Source organism: Oratosquilla oratoria, chromosome 28 (genome assembly GCF_046742065.1).
Source record: "Oratosquilla oratoria isolate Oo_2021 chromosome 28, ASM4674206v1, whole genome shotgun sequence".
Taxonomy (NCBI): Eukaryota; Metazoa; Arthropoda; class Malacostraca; order Stomatopoda; family Squillidae; genus Oratosquilla; species Oratosquilla oratoria.
This window is the reverse complement of record NC_134804.1, coordinates 39,718,500-39,736,392: the sequence shown is the minus strand read 5'-3', so window position 1 is coordinate 39,736,392 and position 17,893 is coordinate 39,718,500. Positions and strand designations below refer to the sequence as shown.

At 41.4% G+C, this 17,893-nt stretch overlaps 1 protein-coding gene across 8 annotated transcripts in view; it reads left to right on the top strand.

Annotated features, from left to right (window-relative positions):
* Positions 1-17,893, top strand: part of LOC143040326 (ATP synthase subunit s, mitochondrial-like) — a 30,358-nt gene that overhangs the window by 10,243 nt on the left and 2,222 nt on the right. For 7 of the 8 annotated variants that reach the window (XM_076211252.1, XM_076211250.1, XM_076211249.1 and 4 more), the window contains exons 3-4: positions 9,706-9,827; positions 9,961-10,146. In XM_076211252.1, the coding sequence (XP_076067367.1) occupies positions 9,706-9,827; positions 9,961-10,146 (308 nt within the window). Of the gene's footprint in view, positions 1-9,705; positions 9,828-9,960; positions 10,170-17,893 lie in introns of all 8 variants that reach the window. The other variant, XM_076211257.1, reaches the window with a different exon arrangement.

The following is a 17,893-nucleotide window of genomic DNA, read 5'->3' as shown; positions in this document are numbered from 1 at the left end:
GTGTGGAAGGCAGAGGTTGAGAGAACCTGAGAGGATGACCACAGATGATATGGATGGATAGGGTGAAAGGGGTGTTGAGCAAGAGTGGAATGTTTATTGAGCAGAGAAAGAGATGGGGGTGAATGGAGACTATCTGTATTTATCTAGTTGTATTATACAGGAAGGGAGCTATGCTCGTGGTGACCTGTCTTTGTATCTTTCAGCATCAAGTTTATTCTTGAAATCGTGAATAGTATTTGCACACACTGTTTTTCATCTAAGTTATTCCATATATCCAGCATTCTGTGTGGGAAGCTATTCTTTTTCCTATCTCTTCTATAGTTACCTTTTTTGAGTTTCTTTTTCATGACCTCTTGTTTTTCCATTGTCATTTTTTAGTAAATCTTTTCTGTCAAGGATTTCCATTCCTTTCATGATTCTCTAGTCAGTAGATCACCTCTTTCTCTTCTTTGCTCTAGTGTTGGTAGTTCTAGTTTCATTAATCTTTGTTCGTACCGGGTATGTTAATTTGGAAAGAGCTGGTGCCATCTTTGTTGTTGCTCTCTGTATTCATTCTAGTTTCCTTATATTCTTTTTAGTACTGGGTGTCCATAGTGTTGCTGCATATTCCAGTTTTGGTCTAGTCAGTGTGACTAATATTTTTTTTATCATTTCTTCATTCAAGTATTCAAATGCCACTTTCAGTGACCTTGGTAGGTTGTATGTTTCACCTACTATTTTGTTTTTATGTCTGTCCGGTGTCATGTCATTGCTGATTATCACTCTTAGGTCCCTTTCCAAGAGCACTTTTTTTTTTTTTTTTCTTTTTTCATTTTCACCAATTTTGTAATTTTTTGAAATTCTGTTTTTGCTTTTACCAAACTCCATTATGCTACACTTCTTGATATTAAAGTTCACCTCCCACTTTTGAATCCATTTCCAGATGTGTCTAGGTCTGATTGTAATGAGTCACTGTCCTCATTTGTTGATACTTTCTTTAATATTTTTGCATCATCTGCAAAGAAATTCATATAACATTCAACTCCTTTGTCCATGTCGTTTACGTATATGGCGTACATGATTGGAGCCAGTACTGACCCTTGTGGAACACCACTTATCATTTCTTCCCATTTCGAGTATTGATGATACTGTGATGCAAGGAAGGGTGGTGGATGGGGAGGTAGGGAGTGGTTATGTATGAATAATATTTTGACCAAGCCCATAGGTATTTGTACATATTCTCTTTTAACTTGCAGCTAGTACTAGTAGCCACTAAACTAGCCCTGTGTCAATGAGGCTTAACCAATTCAGTATGAATTGAATTATTGCATGCAGCATCAGCTGCCATATGTATGATACATCACACTACTGGCATTATAAAATATAAATTCACACTGTATTACTCGTTCTCTTTTATTCTGAGTAATAATAAACACAGAAAACATGATCAAACCAGTTCACAGAATCTGGGGATAACTCATGTACATACATACATATACCAAGGCTTTTTCCCCCCTTTCAAGGGAGATAGCCAAAAAGAAAAAGGCATAAAATCATTCCCACCCATTCCATCCCTAAATACACTCCACTCCCCTCCCTCTTAGCACCTGGATGACGGATCATCCCTGGGCCAGAGACAGTGTCGCAAGTTACAGCACATCCACAGCAAGGCCGCTTCATTAAATTGGTGACCCCCCCCTCTCCGTCCCCCCATGCATAAAAGAAGACGGGGAGAAATCCCTTTGGGCTGTGTCAAATTTTGCTCACACATACTACCTCATTCCCCACATCCCCACCCATTCCACCTCATGCATCACAACATCATCCATATACAACCACTCTCCATTCACCCCTGTCTTCTGTCCTCTCCCGTCCTTCCTCAACAGACATTCCCCTCTTCCCCAAAGCCCCCTTCACCCCATCCATCCACCTCATCCTAGGACATCCCCTCATGTTCACTCCCTCCACATCTACCTTCCATACCTTTTTTATTAGTCTTTCTTCACTCATTCTTTCCATGTGTCCAAACCATCCTAATATTCTTTCATCAACCCCATCTCCCTTTCCACCCCTGTTCTCCTCCTCACCTCCTCATTTCTCACTCTAGCCTAGTAACCCCCATCATACTTCTCAGACACCTCATCTCAAACACATTCAAACTCCCTCTCTCTTCCTCTCTTATGTTCCATGTTTTTGCCCCATACAGTGCTGTTGGCACAATCACTCCTTCATACAGTCTCCTCTTAGCATCCATTCCCAAATGTCTATTCCTCACTACACTTTCCAATCTACCAAGGCATCCACTTGCTTCTCCCAATCTACATTCCACCTCCACTCCACCACCTCCTGCCACACTCGCACCCAAGTATCCAAAACTATCCACTTCCTCCAGTCACTCTCCCCCAATGCTCACCTCCAGTCTGCTGCCACCTTCACTCCTTGTACACTCATCACCCCACCCTTACCCACATTTATCTTCAGCTTTCTTCCCTCACACACTCTCCCAAACTCTGTCACCAACTTCCTCAATCCCTCCTCTGATCCTGCCACAAGCGCAGTGTCATCCGCAAACAATAGCTGGCTCACCTCCCACTTTTCTCCACCTTCAACCATCTCCAATCCCCAACTCACCACCCTTGCATCCACCTCTTGCACCACCCCATCCATGTACAAGTTGAACAGCCAGGGTGACATAATGCATCCCTGACAAAGAACCATTCACTCATGTACATGTACAACTACAAAATTATATAATCAAGACAGTGACACCGGCATCCTTGTAAACCCACTCATGCCTCATGATGCCTACATAGGCGTCATTGTACCGAAGTGGTTAAGACATCCCCATAGGGCTAGCAACATTCCTCTTCAGTCCCTGATTTATTGCAGGACTGGTGCTGGCCCCCTTGGCTCAGAGGGAAATTGGCTTACCTTTAGTTTTTAAATGTAATTTCATGCATGTAATTATCATTACATAGGTTTAAATATACAATATTTTTCATAAATATGTTCTATAATGGTAGTTTTGTGGGATACATAATAGAATCAGACCAAATCAGAGAAAATAACAGAATCAGGTTAAATTCACTGAATTTGGGTTTGACTATAAGATGAGAGGGAAACAAGGGAAGTGGATGGGAATGGAATGGTTGGGAGTGGATGAATTCCTTTACTTTGCTATCTCCCTTAGGGATTAAAAAAAAAAATTATTTGGTAGATAATTTACTCATGGTACAAAATCAGAGTATTAAAATTATGTTTATAAGGTGTCCATCAAAGATCAGTCACAGGCATCATTTTAGTTCAATAGTTTTCCCATGGTGCTCTCTTGGAAATTAACAATTGTCCCTGAAACATGATGATGAGCTGAGGAACTTGGAAACTGCAGTCATTGCATTATGCTAATTAGACACAAGGGAATAGAAGTTCATAATAACCTTGGTAACAAAATGGTTTGTCTATTTTGGTGAATCTTAAGTTCTCAAACAAAACTAATGAAATAGTATAATAGGAAGTTGGAGTCTGGCCTACTACCAAGGGCTTTTTTCCCCCTTATAAGAAGTAGCCAAGTCAAAAGGCACACACCTACTCCTACCCATTTCACTTTCATCCACCACCCTTGTCTCCCTCTCATCTTAGCTCCTCATGGATGAAGGTCATCCCTGTCTCCTGCCCACTGCCCTGGGTCAGAAGCAATGCAGCAAGACAGTACATCCACAACAAGGCTACTTCACTTAATCAGCAACACCCCCTCTCCATCCACTCATACTTAAAATAAAGAAGAAGGGGAGGAATCCCTTTGGGCTGTGTCAAAATATCATCCACATACCATACAAGAATTTAAGAACAAGTTTGATCTTGTGAGATACAAAAACGGGTCACCACGAGCATAACTCCCATTCCTGTAAAATACAACTAGGTAAATACACAAACCCCCATCCCTTCCTTGCATCACAGCATCATCAGACACAGCCATTCTCCACTCACCCCCATCCTTTCCTGTCTCCTTTCCTTGCTTAACAGACATTCCCCTCTTGCTCCAAGCTCCTTTCACCCCATCCATCTCATCCTCAGTTGTCCCCTCAAGTTCATTCCCTCCACCTCTGCCTTTCACATTTTTTACTAATCTTTCTTCACTCATTCTTTTCCATGTCTCCAAACCATCCCAATACTCTTTCATCAGCCCTATCTACCATCTCCTTTTTCACCCTCGCTCTCTTCCTCACCTCATTCATCTCCCTATCCAACCTTGTAACCCCTACCATACTTCTCAGAAGAGTTTATACTCATCCCAGATTAATTTGCTTAATACCCAGTGATCCAAGTGGACAGTTTCTAAGATGGTGCAACTGCTGAATCAGAGATGCAATAAAATGACCTATTCTCACAGAAAACCATTGTTAAAATAGTTTCAAAGACAATACTTTGATATCGTATCATGAAACATATTATACCAAATAAAAGTGAAAAATTATATTTTCACTCATCAGTTATGTGGTAGTGATCTCTGATTTGGTGATTCCCTCCCTAATTCAGTGTTCTTATATACTTGTTTTTATCAGAATGGGGCAAATTTTACCCAGTATTAAAACAATTACCTTTTGAGATGATAATGATAATAGTAATAATTGCTGTTGCCTTGAGTTTCACTAACTAGAAACCTGCAGCCTTCAGTAGCAAGCACCAGTTCTTGGGCCCTCCCACAAATCTTTCCAGAAAAATGTTTGGATTGTCATTTGTGTTGTATTAGTGTGGGACTGCTTCTATCTCACCAGCTGGAAGTAAGAGTGGAGGAGTTGCTGTTTAGCAGCTCTTAATGTGTGCAAAGGTGTAAGAAATATGGTTAAAGTTTACAGAGGCCCAGTCTAGAGACCATATGTCAGCCCTTCTGGGCTACACCTCCAGATGGAGGTGAGGGAGTTGATGGGTTCTGAAAATGGGCAATTTTACTGTCCATGTTGCAGGCCTACTACAAACAGGTACTCGTAATACTGGTCAACAAAGAATTTGTCCCAAGGAAAACAATAGCTGTATCTATGTTTTTGCATGCAGAATCCAAAAATAATGTCAATTTTTTTTTTGTAACCCACATTTTTTGTGTTCCATGGTATGTTACATTATATGTGTTATGTGGGACAAATTTCAATCAAGCAGTTAGCAACACTGCATGAGATTGTTATATATTTGGCAGTACTGTTTGAAGTATTGGTGTGAGGTTGTATTTACCTAGTTGTAATATACGGGAGGGGAGCTATGCTCGTGGTGACCCGTCTTTGTATCTCTCCGCATCAAGTTTTATCTTAAAATCTTGTATAGTGTTAGCACATACTATTTTGTTGTCTAATTTGTTCCATGTATTTATCGCTGTGTGGGAAACTGTTCCTTTTCAAGTTTTTTCTATATTCTTTTTCATTTTTTTTTTCCGTGTCCTCTTGTTTGACCGTTTTCCCACACTAATAGGTCATTCCTGTCTAAAACTTCCATTCCTTTCATTATTCTGTAGATAGTTAGCAAATCTCCTCTTTCTCTTCTTTGTTCCAGAGTTGATAGGTTCAATTTGGATAGTCTTTGCTCATATGTTAGTTCGGCAAGTGTCGGTGCTAGTTTGGTTGTCACTCTTTGTAACCTTTCTAGTTTCTTAATATTCTTTTTGGTACTGGGTGTCCAAAGTGATGCGTACTCAAGTTTTGGTCTTATTAGTGTAGTTAGTATTTTCCTTATCATTTCTTCGTCCATATAAGTAAATGCCACTTTGATTGCTCTCAATGTTGTAGGTTTCTCCGAAGATCTTATTTATATGCTTATCTGGTTTCATGTCCTTTCCAATCATCACTCCAAGATCTTTTTCATAGTGTTTTTTTTCTTCCCCAATTCTGTAATCTTTTGATATTCTGTTTTTACTCTTTCCAAATTCCATTATACTGCATTTCTTAATATTGAATTTTACTTCCCACTTTTGAGTCCAATTCCATATTGTGTCCAGATCTTGTTGCAATGAGTTGCAGTCCTCTTCCGTTTTTACCTTCTTAAGTAATTTTGCATCATCTGCAAAAAAAAATTATATAGCACTCCACGCACATTTGTGTAGCAATAAATTTGTGATATTGTACAGTAGCATACCCACCATTCACCTTCAAAGCACCAAGGTGTGGTGTTTTGCAATGATGTATATTCTGTTATGGAGGAACTTAACCATAAATATGGGATTTATTGACTCTTCAAAAGTGAGCCTGAAAGCTGTTTTGCTCCACAATGGAAATAAGTTTCCCTCTGTTCCTATAGCCCATGCAACTAACATGAAGAAACATACGAGAGTATGAAACTTCTATTGCAAAACATTAAGTATGAAGAACATAAATGGAATATCTGTGGTGACCTAAAGGTTGTGGCACTTTTAGCTGGAATGCAGCTGGGTTACACAAACTTTTGTTGCTTTTTCTGTAAGTGGGACAGTCGGGATAAGAAAAATCATGAAAAGAATGTGTGGCCAAAACAATCTCTGACCCTAGGAGAGAAGAATGTTATCAATCTTCCTCTTGTTGATTCAGAAAAAAATTATTTGCCTCCTTTGCATATTAAGCTAGGGTTGATGAAAATTTTTGTTAAAGGTGATAGGACGGCTATACCACTCTGAACACACCACTTCTCATCTGAGCAGCGAAGTTAAGATGCATTGGGTCTGGTTAGTACTTGGAGCAGTGACCGCCTGGGAACACCAGATGCTATTGGTATTAGGCTACACTCCATGGAAGGGGGGAAAAAGCCTTTGGTATATGTATGTATGTATGGATAGAACTGGCAAGGGATTCACATATTTGAAAAACAAGTTTCCTAGAATAAATGACACAAAAATCAAAGAAGGTATTTTTGTTGAACCACAGATTAGGGAGGTGATGAGAGATCAGAATTTTGATAAGGAGCTAAATGATCTTGAAAAAGCTGCAAGGCTGCCATTTAAGAAAGTTTGCACAGAGTTTTTGGGGAATCACAAAGCAAATAACTATTCTGAAATCGTAAAAAAGCTACTGACATCCTACAAGGCTTTGGGATGCAATATGAGCCTAAAAATCCATTTCCTAGACTCTCAATTGGACTTTTTCCCTGTAAATCTTGGCACCGTTAGTTATGAGCATAGTCAAAAGTTTCACCAGGACATTCTAAACATGGAAACCCAGTATCAAGGGAAGTGGAGCTCTTCAATGCTGGCAGATTACTATTACTAATTAGGGATCTCCTAGAAGCAAAATACACTCGAAAATCATACATTTCTATATTTTAAAGGTAAGTTTCATTGAAATATCAGCCTCATTTATTAGTTCTAATTGTTTAAAGTTTAATATGCTATAACAGAAAACACTATGCCTAATAGAAAAATTCTGAAAACATATTTGAAATCAGCAGAAAAAATTCTATCAAGGTCACCTCATTTTGCTTGTGGGACTGGTATTTTAATAAACTTTGTTGTCTAGTGATCAGTATCTCAATATTTGAATGAAGTTGAAGTACAGTAAAAGCTCTCTTATCCGGCATCACTGGGACCAAAGGCATGCCAGATATTCGAAAATTCCGGATACTTGAAGGGGTTACTAAAGTAAGTGTAGGGGTACAGAAATATGTCTACAATCACCCCCTTTACTCACTATTAATATCAGTTAACATATAGTATTACATACCGTAACATAAACAAAGCATCTCATGATTGCGGCGTCACCACCTCACTCGCCAACATACAGTTCATCACTAGACACTAACCTTCTCTGTACTTTTCTGAAGGGGTTACTAAAATAAGTGAAGGGTTACAAAAACACTATGTCTACAATCAACTCATTTTATTTACTATTAAAGACATTTAACATAACATAAACATTTAACTCAACATAAAAAAACACATAAACAAACAAAACTACCTCACTCGCCAATATCCACTTCATCACTCCAGTTTATCACTATCCTCTGTACTTGTTTGCCGCTCTTTCTTTCCCTTAAACCCATCTTCTTTGCTAGGTTGCATAGTTTTTCTTGCAGCATGGGGCCTGTTATTGATACTCCTTCGGATCTTTTCAGGCAAAACCACTCGTACAACACTTTGTCAATCATGTCCTCACGCTGATATTGTAAAGTGTGATGGTTTTCAGCAGCTTTTGGGGTATCTGTCCCCTTCATAAACTCACGTAACTTCTTCGATTGGGCCTTAATATCGTAGATGGTTGATGAGCCTATGCTGAATTCGTCCATGAGTATTTTTCTGTTTTTCCTTTTCTCTAAATGTTTGCAAATGTCTCCCTTCTGCCTAAGTGTAAGCTCAACACATTTCCATTTACCAACTTTGGGCATGATGAAAGTTTAAAGGGGAACACTTGAGGAAGAATGTAGCTTAACTGAGTGGAGACAAACACAAATGTGGCACATGTGACACTGAACAGCATGGGCAGTGGGCTGTGGTGGGCGGCACGAAACTGACCCAGGCAGTGGTGCGCTCTGGTGACGGCGGGAACTATTAAAGCCTCGCCCGGGAAATTTTATCGATTTGTATTGATTTCATATAGATTTTTTTTTTTTTTTTATAGATTTTAATGCTCGGAAAAAATATGCCGGATACTTGAAGCTGCCGGATAAGAGGGCTTTTACTGTATATAGATTCCTCAGTATATGGCATCATCAATACTCATGAAGGACCAGGACCCAAATCTTCAAGTCACTTGTACTCCCTGTCGTGCTGCATGGCTTTGAGGCATGGTCATTAACCCCTTTGATAAAATGACGCCTATGTAGGCATCATGACGAGCGAGTGGGTATATGAGGATGCCAGCGTCGGTGTCTTGATTATATTTTGTAGTTGTAACTGAGTGACCCCATATTCTGTGAATTGGCCTGATCATATTTTCTGTGGTTATTAACATCAAAGTGAAAGAGAATGAGTAATACAGCTGTAACTTTATATTTTATAATGCAAGTATTGTGATGCATCACTGTACATCAGACAGCTAATGCTGCCTGCGAGAATTTGACTCATATTGAAGAGGTTAAATGCAGATTTGTAGAGGCATCATAAGTGTCTTTGGTACTAAGTCCCTTAAAAAAAATCATGAAGTATTACCAGGTGAAGAGGTTGGCTGGTTTTGTAAATGAGCTGCTTTACTGTTTATTGTGCAGGACCACTGTATGCAGGTACCTGTCATCGATCCAGTACCTATAATTTTCATGTGATGTTCTATGGTGAGGATTTTGGCTTTATGTGTAGACGTTTTGGAACACCTTGTTATTATTCTTAATGCTATATTTTGTAGATAACTCCACAAGTAAATAGCAACAGCCTCTGTCCAAATTACTTTGGAAAATACATTGTGTTATTGTGTAGGGATTTTTAGTGTGGGGTATTGTAGTATGACGTTTTCTGTGTCCACTGTGTGGTGGTTGCATTCGGGACATTTTGAATCTGGCTAGGCCTGTTCTGTATTGGAACAGTTTCAGTGCTGGATGGTGTCCTGAGTGCAGTCATACCATTGTGGTCTGTCCATAAGCAAAATAAAATCTGAAAGCAATGTTAGTGTTGAAGAGAGGAAGCATATTGAAATGGAAATTTGTATCTTATTTTTAAATCTAGGATTGTCATATAGAAATACAGTCTTGTGTGCTGATGGACCCTTATTTATCTCTATATTGTCATGTTCATTTGCATGCTCATCTTCATATGCATAATGATTTTTTTTCTCCATTTATTGGCAGTGGCACCTTGGATCTTTTCATAGTATCCACACTTTAAGTAAAAACCCTAGAAACTGGAGTAGACCTCAGTACTTTGAACCTTCCAGAAAACTTTGGGGATGGCTCAATTTCATTTTCAATAAGTATACTATCAGTACTTATGTGGTGTACATATTTTTTCTAAGCTGAAGTATATGAATATAATGTAATTTAGTGACTAAAGAGCACACTGAAAATGATTGGTGGATATACTGTATTTATAATATATGTTTTCAGAGTTGATGAAAACAGGATTAAGGAAGTTGGGCCTGATCGAGCATGTGCTGAATGGCTTCTGCGCTGTGGTGCTGGTGTCAAGTGGCTAAATTATGGGAGCTGGACAAAAGACTACAACTCATTACCTATAGGAGGGGCAAAAATGCATAAGATAGAGGAAATTGATGGAACTGATTCTGCTGTAATGTATGCAGGATTTCCTCACCTTAGTAAGATGAATTTACTGGATATAATCTTCATGCATTGTATATAGATTTAAGATCATGTTTTATTATACTGCTAATGTCCCTCCGATATGCTGTCTTCTCAGCCCTTGTTACTGTCCTGCACCATTTCTCTGAATAATTTCCTTTATTTGCCTAACCCTGTGATGGGGGAAAAGAATACTGCCACCAAGTCTTCCCATTTGAGTCATATAAGTTGACAAAAAATGGGACGGAGATAGGACTAGGCATCCTTCTCCCTGTAGACCCAAAAAGGACATTCCTAAAAAACAAAAGTAAAGGCAAAAGAGGGTCTAGGAGTTTTCCAACCGGTACATTAACCCCTTCCATACGGTGCCGCACACGTAGGCGTCATGGACTTGGATCTCGGTGGCAGCAGCCAATGCCAGCCGTACGACGTGTCGTAATAATACTCGCATCATAAAATATAGTCACCGCTTATATCGATCGTTCTCTCTTCACCCGTGAATTTTGATAACCATAGAAAATGCGACTACAAAAGAATTAGAAAGAATGTCATTATGGAGGGGCGACTACAATAAATATAATCAAGACGCCGATATGGCAGCCTCGCGAATACACTCGCTCCCCATGACGCCTACGTGTGCGGCACCGTATGGAAGGGGTTAAGGTTTGTGTCTTTTAATGTGTGTGGATGTGGTACAGATGAAAGTAAAAGGGAAGAGATAGGCAGTGTGTTTGTGAGAAGATGGATGTGTTGGCACTGGATGAAATTAAGTTGAAAGGGAGGGGTGAGTGTGAGTTTGGGAGTGTAGTTGGGAGGTTCTCAGTAATGAGGAGAGGACGAGGGAGAGAAAGGGTGGCTATACTAGTAAATGAAGAGATAGGTAAGCTTGTAGTGGAAGGAGGGGTCTCCAAGGTTAATGTGGATGAAGATGAAATTGGGAAGGAAGATGTGGGTTTTTGTGCCTGGTAGTGAGAAGAGTTTAGAGGGAGAAATGTCAATGTAATGGTATTGGGAGACCTTAATGCTAGGGTAGTAAATGAACCAATAGAGAGTGTGGTTGGGAAGTGTGGAGTTCCAGGAAAAAATCATAGTGGAGAGTTGAGATGTGCCTAGAGAGCTGATGATACCAAATACAGTGTTTAGGAAGAAAGTCAAGCATAAGTACACATGGGAGAGGGTGGTAGAGTGTTAATGGACTATATAGTGGTAACCAGGAGTATAGTAGGAAGAGTTAAGGATGTACATGTTTTAAGGGAAGAGAGTGGGGGAATATCGGATCATTTTTTGGAAGGTAAAGTGAGTGGAGGATAGATGGAGAAAGAGGAAAAGGAAACTAGAGAGGTGAGTGAACTGCTTAAATGAGAAAGAAAAGGAGAAGGAAAATAAAAAGAGGCTGGGAGAGGAGTGGGAAAGAGTGAAGGATAGACTAGAACCAGGAGTGGAGGAAGACTGGGGATGTTTCAAGGAGGGAGTCACAAGGTGTGCAAAGATGGTGTGTGGAACAAGGAGGATATGAGGAAATAGAAGGAAGGGTAGTGAGTGGTGGGATGAGGAAGCAAAGAAGGGTGTAGAAGAGAAGAAGCGAGCTTTCATAGATTGGTTACAGAATAGGACGAGGGAATCATATGAGAGGTACAAAGGAAAGAGAAGTAAAGCATAAGATAAAGGAACCAAAGAGGAGAGCAGATGTGAAATGGGGTATGAGTATGACAGAAATTTTTAAAAGTAATAAAAAAAAAATAAAAAAAAATTGGGGAAGAAATTAAGAGGAAGAGGAGGCAAATCAAGTAGAGAAGAAAAGGTAAAAGGTATAGGTGGAGAGATGATAATAGAAGAGAAGGCAGTAAGAGGAAGATGGGCAGAGTATTTTAGGGAGTTGCTAAATATGGAGGTTAGGGAGGGAAAGGTAGTTGCAGTGGGAAGCACTAAGAAAATGACTGATAAGTGAGGAAAATGGAGGAGAAATAAAGAAAGATAAATTGAAGGCAATTAACCCTTTAGCGGGCACACCTAGAAATACTTGAGGTATCAAAAATTACTCTTAGGGTCATAAACTAGATGCATTTCTAAGACACTTTTACTCATGAACATTTTTTGATTTGAGGCATTGATTGCATGCAATGTTCTGTCAATAAAGTATCCCGTGCGGGCTAACCGCCCGGCTCACGGGAAACCATGTTAGTCCCGTCCGGGATATTGTGCCCGGTCTACGGGGAACCATATATATCCCGTCCGGGCTACTTCGCCCGGTATGGGGTATAAATAATTTACCATATAATTCTGTTTATAGTTTGTTAATATAATATATTATTTACAATCAATAAATTCTTCTATATTTCTTAAAAAATAATGCTTGTTTGAAATAAAACACAAGGAGAAATTCAATGTTTTTTCTTATAAAAAGTGCAAAAATATATGATTTTACATTCCAACACATGGAAAATCAAACAGAGGACATCAGTGGATGGGAGACGGGCTCAGGGAGAGGCGGCAGAAGTTGAGGGCTGCTGCTCACCTCTGGCGGGAGGGTTGTGGAACAAGATGAAGCAGTTGCGGTCTTCCGAGAGGCAGAGCGCGATCTGGCAGACATTGCACATCCACCTGGAGCGGTGGATTGTGACCTTGGTGGAGCAGTGCTTGCAAGTCTGCCGGTTACTGACGAAGATGGGCATGTGTTGCTTTGTGTTGTCATAGCGCTGCTGGTCACTGGGGAGTTGGGCCCTTTGCCCCCGACGTGGAATGGACATTGGCTGGTCAGGTGATGCCCTCGTAATCCTGGACACCGTGGTCTTCTGGCAGCGGGCAATGCGGCTGATATCAAGCCTGAACTGCTTTAGGGTCATTGGATCCTCTCCGATGGCCTGACAGTCCCGCTTGTAGAAGATCCAGGCATTGCAGACACAGAGGTCTAGGGCATACCCGAAGAGCCTCATGTACCACCTCCTGGCTCGCATGGGGGTCTTGTAGAGGTGGGTGAGCATGTCGGACTTGTCAATGCCTCCCATCTTCCCGTTGTACTGCTTGATGACGTTGGGGCAGGGCACCTCCACCTTCTTCTTGGTGTTACGGTCGTACCTCCTCACTTTGCCAACGGGCTCGACACCGACGTCAGACGACAGAACCGTGACGTTCTTGTTGTCCTTCCATCGCAGGGCAAGGATCCCGTTAGTGGAGCAATAGTCATATTGGCCTCGAGGAGTCGTCTTCTTGTCCAGCTCCTTGGTAGACATCAGAGGAGCACGCCCAACACGGTTGACCCTCGCCGTCCCCACGAATCGGCAGCCCACCTTGTCCTTCAGATACTCCACGAGCTCGATGCTGGTGAAGTAGTTGTCAGCATATATAGCTGACTGAGAAGGTTTCTTCAGGGTCTTGGCCAACACAAGAACGGTCTTGGTGGAAACAAGCAGTTGTGACTCCTCCTGGGAGAGCTGAGTGTGGTGGCTGCTGAAGGTAGTCTCTCCCTGGTACATGAGGATATCATGGATGAAGCCATCATTGCTTGCCCGGCAGAACAGCTTAAATCCCCACTTGTCCGGCTTTGTCTGGATATACTGTCTCAGGGTCCCAGCTCTGGTGCCCTTGTAGGACACCATGACTTCATCGATGGACTGTGTTGGGGTTGCTTTCACCTGCAGGAACTGCCTGTTCAGGAAAGCAAAGAGGGGACGAACTTTGAAGAAGCGGTCAGTGGTGCCAGGAAGGTTCTCATTGTTGTTGAAGTGTAGAAGGGATCTGATCAGTCCCGCATGGGACTAATATGGTTCCCCGTAGACCGGGCATAGTATCCCATACGGGACTAACATGGTTTCCCGTGAACCGGTCATAAGTCCCGCGCGGGACACCCTCTTATTTCACCATCATTTTTCACCAATTTCTTTTCACATTTTACACTTGACACCCATATCACATTGGAACATATTTATCTGGCTATGTGCTATTAGATTTCTATACACCTACCTTCATTATTGCGGGTGTGGGAGGCGTGTGTGTTGAAGTAACTCGAAGTAGATTTGCCTGGTACAGCGTCTAGACAGAGACTGCATGCTTCTGTCCACGCATCTCAAGCTCCCGCATGGGTTAGCGTGATCTGATTGGTGCAGAACAATAGCCAAGGAGTTCCCTCATTAGCTGAAACCAACCCAAGCCGTCTACGTTATCAACGTATTGCAATACGTTTCGTAAAAAACGTAGTATTAAGTATCCCGGAATGGCTACTTGCCCGCTAAAGGGTTAAGATGATGAGATCATGTAAGGCACATGGATTGGATGGATGTCATGCAGAATGTCTGAAAAAAGGAGGTGGACTGGCTGGTGAGGTTATCTAATGTTTGCTTAAGAAAGGGTATAGTTCTGGAGGACTGCCTGTATAGTTCCACTTTACAAGGGAAAAGGGGACAAGTGTGAGTGTTGTAGTTTCAGAGGGATCAGCCTGTTAAGTGTAGATGGGAAGGCTTATGGGAGGGTCTTGATTGAGAGGATTAGGAGAGGAAAAGAGGGAGTAATTGGTGAGGAACAGTGTGGGTTTAGGGTGGGTAGGGGTTGCATAGATCAGATTTTTTGGTAAGACATATCTGAGAAAGCTATAGGAAAAGGTAAGGATGTTTTTGGGCTTTTATGGATTTGGAAAAGGTTTATGACAGGGTAGACAGGAAGGCACTGTGTATTGCAGATATATGGGATAAGAGGAAAGCTTTTAACCACTTCCATACGGTGACGCCTACGTAGGCGTCATGAGGAGCAAGTGGGTATGCGATGATGCCGACGTCGGCGTCTTGATTATATTTGTTGTAGTCGTACCTACGAAACCTCCATTCTCTCTAAACTGGCTTCATCATATTTTCTATGGTTATCAAAATTCACGGGTGAAAGAGAACGAACGATTGAGCATTGACTTTATCTTTTATAATGTGATTATTATGACGCAACATCACACGTTGGGCAGCTAATGCTACCAGACGTGCAATGTGCCCCAGAGTGAAGGGGTTAAACACTTCTTTTACTAATCTTTCTTCTCTCATTCTTTCCATGTGTCCAAATCATCCCAATACTCTTTTATCATCCCTATCTCCCAAGTCCCTTTCCACCCCCGTTCTCCTTACCTCCTCATTTCTCACTCTATCCAGCCTAGTAACCCCTATCATACTTCTCAGGCACCTCATCTCAAACACATTCAAACTCCTGTCTTCCTCTTATGTTTCATGTTTCTGCCCCATAAAGTGCTGTCGGCACACTCTTTCATACAATCTCCTCTTGCATCTATTCCCAAATGTCTATTTCTCATTACACTTTTTAATCCCCCCCAAGGCATTTACTTGCTTCTCTCAATCTGCATTCTACCTCCATCTCCACTCCTCTCTTTCTCGCCGTATTTGTACACAAGTATCTAAAACTATCCACTTCCTCCAATCTCTCTCCCTTAATACTCACTTCCAGTCTGCTGCCACTTTCTCCCCTTGTACATCTCATCACCCACATTTATCTTCAACTTCCCTCTTTTGCACACCTTCCCAAACTCTGTCACTAAGTTCCTGAATCCCTCCTCTGATCCTGCTACAAGTGCAGTGTAGTCTACAAACAACAGCTGGCTTATCCACTTTTCTTCATTTTCTTTAACCATCTCGAATCCTCTACCCACTACCCTTGAATTTACCTCTCATACCACCCCATCCATATTGAACAGCCAGGGTGACATAACACATCCCTGATGAAGTCCCACCTTTACCTCAAACCACTGATTCTCTCCATTTATAATCCTAACGCAAGCTCGTAAAAAATCTTGACTGCTCTTAACCTCTTCACTTCGGGGCACATTGCACGTCTGGCAGCATTAGCTGCCCGACGTGCGATGTTGCGTCATAATAATCGCATTATAAAAAATAAAGTCACTGCTCAATAGAGGTGAATGGAGAATGGTTGTGTATGGATGATGCGTGAGGGGGAGTGGATGGGGGATGGGGGGCAAGGGAGTATGTGTGAGAAATAAATTAATGTAGCCCGACTACAATAAATATAATCAAGACGCTGACATCGGCATCATCGCGTACCCACTTGCTCCTCATGACGCCTACATAGGCGTCACCGTATGGAAGTAGTTAACCTCTTCAGTACGGGCCAAAATCTCGCGGGCAGCATTAGCTGCCAGATGTACGATGTGTCGTAATAACACTTGCATCATGAAATATAGTCACCGCTTATATTGATCGATCTCTCTTTCACCCGTGAATTTTGATAACCATAGAAAATGTGAAGACAGTTTAGAGAGTATGTCATTACGCAGGGGCAACTACAGTAAATATAATCAAGACGCCGATATGGCAGCCTTGCGTATCCATTTGCTCCTCATGCCGCCTACGTATGCGGCACCGTATGGAAGGGGTTAAGGCAGAGGTGGAAGGAGTGGACATAAGGGGGTGACCTAGGATGAGATGGATGGATGGGATAAAAGGAGCATTGGGAAAGAGGGGAATGTCTGTTGAGGAAGGATGGGAGAGGACAGAAAATAGAGGTGAATGGAGAATGGTTGTGTATGGATGATGTGTGAGGGGGAGTGGATGGGGGATGGGGGGCAAGGGAGTATGTGTGAGAAATAAATTAATGCAGCCCGAAGGGATTTCTCCCCATCTTCTCCTTTTCTGCATGAGGAGACAGAGAGGGTGGTTGCTGATTTAATGAAGCGGCCTTGTTGTGGATGTGCTGTGTATTGCAACATTGCTTCTAGGGCAGTGGGCAAGATGCAGGGCTGACCCATCATCCAGGAGGTGCCAAGATAAGAGGGAGGGAAGGGTATGGATGGGAGTGAAGTATGTTGGGGATTGAATTGGTGGGATAGTTTTTATGCCTTTGTTTTATGGCTACCTCCCTTGTACACTTTTACACTCTTAGGTATGGCCTCTGCTTCAATCATGATGTGCCTGGGCTGTTTGACATTATTGGGGTGCTGTTTGTGCCATGACAAAAAGATATGCAAGTGTAACACAGTAACTTATGTAAGTTATGATAGGTAATGTTAGTCCTTGTATCCATGCAAATTTTATAACATTGTAACTGACCTTACTATCTAAGGTACATACATATACCAAGGCTTTTTCCCCCTTACAAGGGAGGTAGCCAAAAAAGAAAAGGCATAAAATCATTCCCACCCATTCCATCCCTGAATACACTCCACACCCCTCCACCCTCCCTCTTATCTTAGCACCTCCTGGATGACAGGTCATCCCTGCACCTTGTGTATTTACCTAGTTGTATTATACGGGAAGGGAGCTATGCTTGTGGTGACCCGTCTTTGTATCTTTCAGCATCAAGTTTTTTCTTAAAATCTTGAATAATGTTTGCACACACTGTCCTTATCTAATTTATTCCAGGTATCCAGCACTATGTGGGAAGCTATTTTTTTTTTTTTTTCCCAGATGTCTTCTATAGTTATCCTTTTTGAGTTTCTTTTCATGTCCTCTTGTTTTTCCATTGTCCCATTTTAATAAATCATCCCTATCTTGGATTTCCATTCATGATTCTATAAATAGTCAGCAGATCTCCTCTTTCTCTTCTTTGTTCCAGAGTTGGTAGTTCCAATTTGGACAACCTTTGTTCATATGTTAATTTGGAGAGAGTTGTCAACTTTGTTGTTGCTCTTTGTATTCTTTCTAATTTCTTTATATTCTTTTTAGTACTGGGTGTCCATAGTGTTGCTGCATACTCCAGTTCTGGTCTTATTAGTGTAACTAATAATTTTTTAATCATT